Here is a 9,260-nt window from a genome sequence, read left to right as displayed (position 1 = left end):
GTGTCTTGTAGTTTCTGTCTTATTCCATTTATTTTATTGTTTTACTATGTGTGGAAAATAATGTTTATACATTCCAATATACACATGCTATTTTTTACATGTACAAATGTTTATATGTCCAAACTCAACAAATCATCCAATTCCATGGTTTGTACATCCAAACAGGAATTAGAATTTTGTACCACCCTTTGGTTCCGACAGAAAATTCCAAGCACACCCAAATAACATAATTTAAATTTGAAGCCAATTCATTTTCATCCTGGATTTGTCATTTCCTCCAATTCAATTCCACAACCAATTTACTGCATCCAAACACATAATGGGCTTGCTAGAGTCACACAAATTGAGCGATTCATAGGATGTCAGTGCCACATGTATATCCCTGCATAAAAAAGAAATAAAATGTAAGATATAAGTGAAAACAATATCTCATTAAAGTTAAACAACGAATTATTTAGTCCATCAAATGTAGAAAATACAACAAGATTCTTCAGCATGTCAAAATAGTGGCCTCGCCTGAATTGTTTGAAGTGTGTGTGATGGGTTTTAATTCACCTCATCGACAAGCAGGTGAATAGCAGGGGTTCTCAACTATGTGCTTAATTCTTACCTTGGCTAATTGAATGGGTTTTCACCAGCTAATGTTGGCACATACCAACACGGTATCTGCCGAACTCATGTATGAATGCAATGCTAGCAGCAAAACAAGTACCTTGTTGGGGCGTAGAATGCACTGATATTGAACTCTTTATAGCTCTCCACACTGGGAATGCACTGGACTTTTCTGTACTTGATGACGCCATGTGCCGAAATAAATTCTCCTGTACCACCCACAATTGCCATCTGGCCATCCACGTCGTCATAAAAAGTCCCCATCACTTCAAGTGTGGACCCATTGAACCTGTATATATAGGTATGCAGAGTATTGTCGTGGTAAGACATAGTAGTAGAACAAATCATATACTCTCTCCGTCCGTTAATAGATGTCCAGTGGTTCGTTTAAATTTGGATGTATCTATGCTAAAAAACGTCTACATACATTCGAATTTACACAAATTTTTGACATCTAAAAATGGACAGAGGTAATATATACTTTTGCACTATCGAGATGGGAGTAATTCTTATACGACGCTATATTACCTTGCATTCTGGAACACCATGCTGAAATAATTAAACCAGCTGCCTGAAACGCCTATAGAAGCCTGCACTTGCAGGCCTTTTGTACGGGCAACGATATTTGCATTTGGTTGAATTGCATCAATTACAGTCCAATCAGCAATAACCAGCGTACCATACCCTGCTACCTGGTTGTGGGTTGGTTGACCTTGAAAAATCTGGTGCAAATACAACCGCAGGTTAATCTTACATTCGCAAGGAGTATCCGGGCATGAGAGGGAAGGGTAGGGCATGGCTAGGAAGAGGATAAGCAGGGACAGGGCAAAGCTAGGAGTGGCCATTGTTGAACCTATTTGGTTTTTGACTTGTGAGGAAAATGTGATATATGTATCCTTGTTTCTGCTGTGTGAGAGATATGTGGAGACGAGGGGACGTATTTATATTTAGTGCTCAAAGTCTGTCTCTCTTTTTTTTGTTCTTTTGTTTACATATGGAGTAGAACAAATACGTGTACATCAATCAATCAATAATCCTGGATATACCAGCAACGACATAAGTCGTTTTCTAATATTTCCTGGCTTTACCATTCTTCTTGACGAAAGTTTGGGAGTAAGTTTAGTCCATGCGTGACGTTAAGCAACGTGTTGGAGTCCCTTATTCTACTGACACACGGTATTATCTATTCATATTTTTTTGGTAGCATAGTTGAGGGCTCTCCGACCAAATTATGTTATGTACTCCCTCTGTTTTTATATGTAAGACTATAACGCATTTCGAGGTAGAACTTTAACTAATAATTTATCCAAAATAATATAAATTATTTGTCACCAAAAGTATACCATTGGGTTGATATTTGAAATATGTTTCCAATGGACTAAACAGAAACTTCAGCCTGACCCCGCGTCGCTCCGCACGGGGCGGCTCGGGGAATCCTAGCCGCCGCCGCCTCCGGGGCTCCCCTCAGCTCGGCCCCCTTCGCCGCTGCTGCCGCTGGCCGTCGCCGCGGTGGCGGCGGGCGCCCTCGCCGCCAAAGGTGTCGGGGCGGGATCTCGCCGTGGAGGCGTGGGTGGAGACGCGCGGCGCTGGCGTCGATCTGGCAGGTCGTGCTGGGTGGCGGCGCGGGGCGCGTGCTGCGCAGATGCGTCGCAGTGCGCCGGGGCGGCGGCCTCGGGGCGGCGGCCTCGGGGCGAGGTCGCCGTGGACCTCGTGGTGGCCGGAGTCTGGTCCGGCGCGGATCCTGCTCCGGGAGAGCTGCGGCCGAGTGGCGCTCCGTGGTGCGGCGTCGGCGGCCTGGTGGCGCGGTTGGGTGCTTTGCTGCGGCTGTTGTGTGTTGGTGGCCGTGGGAAGCAGGGGTGGCAGTCCCCAGGTGCGGCGGCGCGGTGCTGGATGCGGTCCAGATCTTGGAGGTGCTGAGGAGCTGTTGTTGGTGGTCGAAGAAGAGGTTCTGCTTGGTGTGCAGTTTCACCCGCTTGAGGGGAGGCCTGGTGGTCATGGCTGTCGGGCCTGCCGGACTTTGGTTCGGCCGACGATCGGTGGGGGCGGGAGCTTCGGGTGAAAACCTTGCTTCGGCCTCGGTCGGGGCAGGCAGCGGCAACACCCGTGGTGTTGCTATACCTTGTTGGAGGCGTTGCTGTGAAGCCCCCGCTTATCCTACCGTGAGGTCGTGGGTGCTCCGGATGAAAACCCAAGCTCCGGATCCTCTGGACCGGGCAACGGCGACGTCCCCTCGCCGCTTTCTCCTTGGAGGCGTTGCCTTGGACACCCGATCTCTTGTCGCGGTTGAGGCTCGCACGATTTTGTGGTTTCTCTTGCTTTGGGGTAGGTGGACGCCAGGGCAGCGGCCCTGGACGGTGGTTGTGCGTCGAGGCGGCGGCCTCGGGATCCGTTGCGGGCAGAAGCTTCATGGGGTGGAGCAGTTGCTTGCATCGCTTGGGTGACAATCTTGTGTCGCCAGGGTGGCGAGGTTGTCGGCTCGGTCGGCGTGCCTCAGAAGAGGCAGTTTGACGTTATGTCGGGGCGGCGGCCCCGGATGTTGGTGCGGCGGCCGTGGTCTGCGAGCGGTGTGCTTTGTGCAGCTTGGGCTGCGGGTTGCCGAGTCGTGCGACGTCGTGGCTCCGAGTGCGAGCGGCGGTATGTCGGGATGGCGGTCCCGAAAGGTGGTGTTGGTGGTCTTTGTGCCGGGCGTGGTGGGTTAGTTGGATGTCGGGGCGGCGGCCCCGAGAGCTTGGCAGTGTTGAGGACATCGACCTTGTGTCGCAAGGGCGACAAGTTCGTTTTGGCGCAGTTCCTTGAGAGGTTCGTCTTCTTCAGCTATGTTGGAGTGTCTCGTGTGTGCTCCTCCCATAGTAGGCTCGGCGTCTTCTCTCCGGATTGGTTGGAAGGGAAGGTTGTCTTGGCGAGTGTGTCGTCCGCTTGTATTAGTGGTGGGTTTGAGTGGGCTTGTCCTCGTGGTGTCGCGAGTGTGGGCTTGACCCGTGGTGTCTTGTTTGGTTTTCGCCCGGTTCTCTCCTAAAAACTGTGCACTTTCTACTTGATTAATGGATGAGGCAAAGCTTTTGCCTCCGTTTCAAAAAAAAAATATGTTTGCAATGATATGTTTGTGATGTTATATAACTTACTTTTTATTGATCAAATTGTTAGTTAAAGTTTTGGCACGAAACACTTAGTAGCTTATATATAAAAACGGAGGGAGTATCTCTCTACAGTTCGTGATTACTGATATACTAAATGAAGATGGTATCTAAGACAGCATGTGAGCATAATTTGTGTGTTGTACAGGCATTAAGCCAAGTTCGCTACGTACGTCATGTGGTGTCCACAATACCCGAACAAAAAATACATGAAGACTATCATATGTTGGTCGTCATTAGTTTGTTTCTTTTGATTTGCCCAACTAAACTATCGAACAGAAGACTAGCATGGCCTCTGGTATTTGTTTCCTTTATTTGCCCAGCTAACTTTCGAACGGAAGACTGGCATATGGTCTTTACTATTTGTTTTCTTCATCTGCCCAACTAATCTTCCGAGCAAATTAAGACTAGCAAGGTTGTGGTCATTTGTTTTTCTTTTGATTTGTGCAACATATCTTTCAACTAATAAATAAACTAAAGGCAGCCCGATATGCATATCTCCTTCCTCCAGCATGCGACAGGTTGCATGAGCAGCAGCACCATCACGCGTGCGTTCTCACGCTGATGCTCACTTGCCACACGACCATAACTAAGACCCAATTTGTATTCCTACTGCGACCTCGATCTGGCTAAACACGAGGTTGGTCATCCGCTCCTTTCGATTCCCATCAGACATCTCAAGACGGCACAATCGCTCGGCAACCACGTGGACGTGTTTTTTTTTATTGGCGGTAACGCAGGGGATGAGAGAGCACAACATTCCCCATCATTTGTTCTTATTTGTTGCTCCCTCCTCTTACTCCAGGTGAAGGTGTTTGCTTTCTCATAGGTGCGCTAAAGCACATCCGTTGCACAGACAGAAGCATAGGCATCTAGCTAGCAAAGACTACTTAGAGCATCTCTAACAGAGCCCGTAAATCCCGCCGGAACCGAACTTTTCTGGCGGATTTACGGGTTCGGGCCAAATATGTCGCAGATCAGAGCCCGAAAAGATGGGCCGGCCCGTAAAACAAGTTCAGGGGCCCGAACAACTCCCCGCACGACCCCTATTTAAAGGGTTCGCGGAGGGGAGTTCGGTTCGTAAACCCTACTCCCCTCCGCCCCTCCTCTCCCTCCGCCGCCGCTAGTTCCCCGCTCCGACGAGCGATTCCGGACGCGTCGACGCCGCTCTGCCGCTTCGGCCAGCTCCCCTCCGTCCGGACTGGCGCGCGCAAGACGCGCCGGTAGGGGAAGTGGCCGATCCGGCGCCGGTAGGTCAACTCGACGTCCGCCGGGTGCACGGTCGTCGTCGGAGCTCGTCAGGCGTAGCGCTCCAATGGCGCGTGGAAGCGGGCCGGCCGAAAGTGGCCGGAGATGATGGCGTACCTGCAAGCGCGCGCGGAGGAGGCGCTCCCCCCCCCTCCCCCTCGCCGGCGCGTGCAACCCTCCTCTGCAGGCGCTGCCACCGCACGGCGACGACGACGACGCCAGCGGGCCGCCTCTAGCGTGCGGGAGCACCTCCGAGGCGGCGGTCGTCGAGGTGGCGGCGATCGTCGTCGCGTAGGAAGACCCGGCGAGCAAAAACCCTCCGCCGGCGACATTAGCGCCCCGGTGACAGTTTAGTCACTCCGGGGACTAAATCTAGTTTAATTAGCTCCCTAGTTCGTAATGTAGGTGAAATATGCATGTATTTTGCCCTAGTATTGTAAATATTATGAGCGAATTCAGCTTGATTCGATGAACTCGAGTGGTATCGGAAATTTCAATTTCCCGCGACGTTTGATTTCACCGAGTTCGGTTCAAGTTTTCGGTTTTTGTTCTGCGCCGTCGCTAAATCCGCAACCAAATGGTTTTTCGGGAGACTGAACTCGCTTTTTTCGGTTCCGAGAAATAGGGTCGTTTTTTTCGGTTCCGAAAAATAGGGGCTCTGTTATAGATGCTCTTACCCCACAGTGACGGCTGCACCCCACATCTCTGACTTAATTCCCGAGTTTCTGGCTACATCTCTCTTTTAGTTTTTTTTATTCATTCTGAGGTTCAATTGGTTTTGAACATGTGTTGTTTCTTTGTGTTTGGTCTATTATTATGTGTCTGTTTTTTAGATGTAACCTAGATTTTTGCCCCTCGGTGTATTTTAGATGAGGCGCTTCGTGAATGTCATGATGTGGAGTACATGTGTCGATTGCCAAAGCACCCCGTGCAATGGAGTTTGGTCAGGAACTCAGCACCCGGAGGTAACTGGCCGCCGGAGGGGAAAAAGTTGCCGGACACCGACGGCTTCAGAACCAGCCACCGGAGGCAAACGTTTGCCTGGTTTCCTCCCCGGCCTTCGAAAAGTGAAGGCGGGGTATAAATTCATTAAGATGTCGTAGAGATGTGTGATATCGTTGAGCTATTTCAGATGGGTTATCTCCAACACTACACTTGCCTAGTTTTGGAGCTTATCTGCAGGATTTCTACAAGTGAATTACCTAAAACGCACTCAACGCATATTAAAACTAGGCCAACTAGTGTTGCAGCATATTAGACATCACATTAAATAACTTGGCAGTGCACTGTAAAACTTGAGACAGAGATAAGATTAACAGTAGAAAGCTACCACAGATAAAAGCAACCATTGCACACAACCTTATATAACTAAACCATTTCATCATCCAGTAACACAGACAAATAGCAAATAGTTCAACAACGCTCAAGGAGTCTCAGAACGAAGGTAGCAAAAATTGACTGGCTCAAACAGATACTATCAAGGTCTGGATAGGACAGATTCCACAGAGACAGAACAGCAAAGCACATAGGCTTAACGGTAGCGGCGGAGGGAGACGGTCTGGTTCTTCTTCCAGGTGGCTCTCCTTGAGGGCCTGTTCTTGTGGTGGCGGGTACCCTTTCCGCGCAGACCACGGAACTTCTTGCCAGCAGAGGTGAGACCACGCAGCTCACGGTGCTTGTGCACAGGGTTGCAGAGCCAGTTGATCCTTGGGTCGTTGCGGACGGCACTGTGTGCAACGTCAACAAGGATGACCTCAAAGTACTTGTAGGTGGAATCCTACATTGTGAGAAACAGGTAAACAGATGAATTAGTTAAAAGCAGAATAAGGATTATATTAATATTCCCAGCATTTCCAAACAATTAACAACTCCATACCTCGTTCACCCAGTAGGAGTTCAGGACGCGTAGACCCCCCAGCCTGCGTCCAGCTCTTTCTTCAGCAACAGACCTCTTGTTGCGCTGGAACTTGAGCTGGGTAATACCCTGGTGCTTGGGCTTACCATAGACAATACCCTTGGGCACTGGCCTCTTCCTGCCACCACGCCTGACACGGATACGGTAGACCACATACCCCTGGACACAAGCAACATATAGGTAAACAACAGGAATTTTACTGGATACAATTAAATCTGGCATCAAACACTGAAACAGAGCAAGAATTGAGATATAAAGCATCGCCCAATGTCAGTACAAGAGCTCAGAAACTAAACACTGCCAGCCTAGATCAAAATAGTACTAGGCAACGACTAGCAACAACAATAGAATGAACACGAGCAGTTAATTCCTGTAAAATTGGTAGATAATGCTAAACATATATCCAGGTAGTGCGACAGTAATAAATAGTTATCTTAACAAACAAAGTATAGGCCATTTTAACGTGCGTGAGTGGCATCATTTCAACATGTTATTTCCGTCTGAACGAACTGTCAATACTACATAGACCAAATTACTAACACCAGCGACTCGGCCGCACTAAAACAACATACAGAGCTATGAAGTACTCGCCCTACACCAGCAATCACAAAGAACATGCATCCATCAACGGGAATCGTATCGAGAAGATAAAGCAGGGCCGGATCTGGTAGGGGAGGCAATACCTGCTTGGCCTTGAAGCCGAGACGGCGAGCCCTGTCGGGGCGGGTGGGCCTGGTGATGCGGACGATCGCCGGCTGCTGCCTGTACTCCCAGCAACGCACGCGCTGCACGAACCTCATCACGTCGGACTGCTTCCTCCTCCATAGCTCCGAGACGAACTTGTACGCGCCTGCCACCACAAATCCATCAAAACGTGCGCGTTATGGTTCATGCGAGATGGCTAGCCGGAGAGATGGCGGAGAGAGGAGGAGCTGAGAGAAGGAGGGGCTCACCCATGGCTGCTGCGGCGGCGGCTGCGTCCGGCGGCGGCGGGGAGGTGGAGTGTGGAAACTAGGGTTTGTGTTGATGCGTGGAGGAGACCTTATATTGAGGAGCTTGCGGCTTAGTGGCCGTCGGATGGGCTAGGGTTTTGGAATGGTTGGACATCTGGGCCAGCGCCTCTCATGGGCCGGAAAATTTGGCTATTCAATGGTACCTGAGCCATTCTTCAGATTTCGCGAAAAAAATTCTTCAGATTTCGCGACCGTCCCTACACAGTATATATGGTCTTTTCCCTCCCAGCGAGAGTCACATGTATGTATTTTCAATTTCAAAATAAAAAGTCATATATATTTTCTGTATATTTTTGCAAGGTCATTTAAATATTTTTTTCATATGGAATTAATTTCTAGCTGAATCCCACGCGTTTGCTACGGAGGAACATCCAAAAAAGTTATATATGAGTACCAATTCATACATCAAATTCAAAAATGTGATAGCTCAAGCTAAAGGCAATAAATTTTCAATATGTTCTTATTGGCATGCTATCTCATCAACCTCAGGCAAGTGTGGTCTGCTTACTTAATCTCCCTCCTACGTGTGACATTCTCTTCCCCTAACCTTAATCTTAATCCATGAGCGACTAACATGCTTGAGCGAAATTCCAATCACCTAGCAATATTTGTGTTCAGTTGACACATAGGTCATGCCTCTTATACAATTGATATGGACATTCCCTTTGGGTGTGTCATCCTCATTCGCTCGGATCATATCATTTATGTCATCTCTTTTCAAGGGAAAAGAAATAGTGTCGTATGGACTTTACGCTTTAAAAAAGGGTGCATCTTAAAACAACATACAAATAGCTAAGTCCAAACTCGTGATCTTGCAATGGCAAAAGATGGAAGATGGTCTCCCTCAACTATAAAACATATTGGCTAGAAAAGATTTTAAAACCCCATGGTACAATTAACGAAACATATTGATCTGTGGAGATGCTTTGTACTAGAATATAACAAAAGTTACCAAATATAACAAAAAAAAAACAAGTGCTCGTTCGCAAACGAGTCGTATGCATGTGCGTCTGCAGAACTTTCTGAACTTTCCCATGGCAAAGTGGGAGCCATTATCGGTGATGCTGCTATGCGGATAGTGGTAGCGAACTAGCGATGAATTATCTCCTTGAGTGGTCTTTATCGATCCATCAAGATTTTTTATGGGCTTACCATCAACCCACTTGAAGAACTTGTCCACCATGACTAGTACATGGATCATGCCTCCTCTTGCTCTTTTGGAGGGTCCAACGATATCGAGCCCCCACACGGCGAATGGCCACGTGAAGGGTATGGTTTTCAGATTTTCACCATGCATATGTGGCTGGATTGTGACTTCTGATAGCCCTCAGACTTATT

The 9,260-nt window shown here is 48.5% G+C and overlaps 1 protein-coding gene across 1 annotated transcript; it reads right to left on the bottom strand.

The window, feature by feature from the left end:
- Window positions 1–6,330: 6,330 nt before the first annotated feature.
- LOC124676901 (60S ribosomal protein L15-2-like) lies at window positions 6,331–7,907 on the bottom strand. The gene is made up of 4 exons (XM_047212912.1): window positions 7,863–7,907; window positions 7,593–7,759; window positions 6,871–7,068; window positions 6,331–6,771 (listed from the first exon to the last, which is right to left on the bottom strand). The coding sequence occupies exons 1-4, from the start codon at window positions 7,864–7,866 to the stop codon at window positions 6,526–6,528; spliced, it is 615 nt and encodes a 204-aa protein (XP_047068868.1). The 5' UTR covers window positions 7,867–7,907; the 3' UTR covers window positions 6,331–6,525.
- Window positions 7,908–9,260: the final 1,353 nt, after the last annotated feature.

The sequence above is a fragment of the Lolium rigidum genome, chromosome 7, assembly GCF_022539505.1.
Source record: "Lolium rigidum isolate FL_2022 chromosome 7, APGP_CSIRO_Lrig_0.1, whole genome shotgun sequence".
Lineage (NCBI taxonomy): Eukaryota > Viridiplantae > Streptophyta > Magnoliopsida > Poales > Poaceae > Lolium > Lolium rigidum.
The sequence above is the reverse complement of the archived record's forward strand: the minus strand, read 5'-3'. Positions and strand labels throughout refer to the sequence as shown.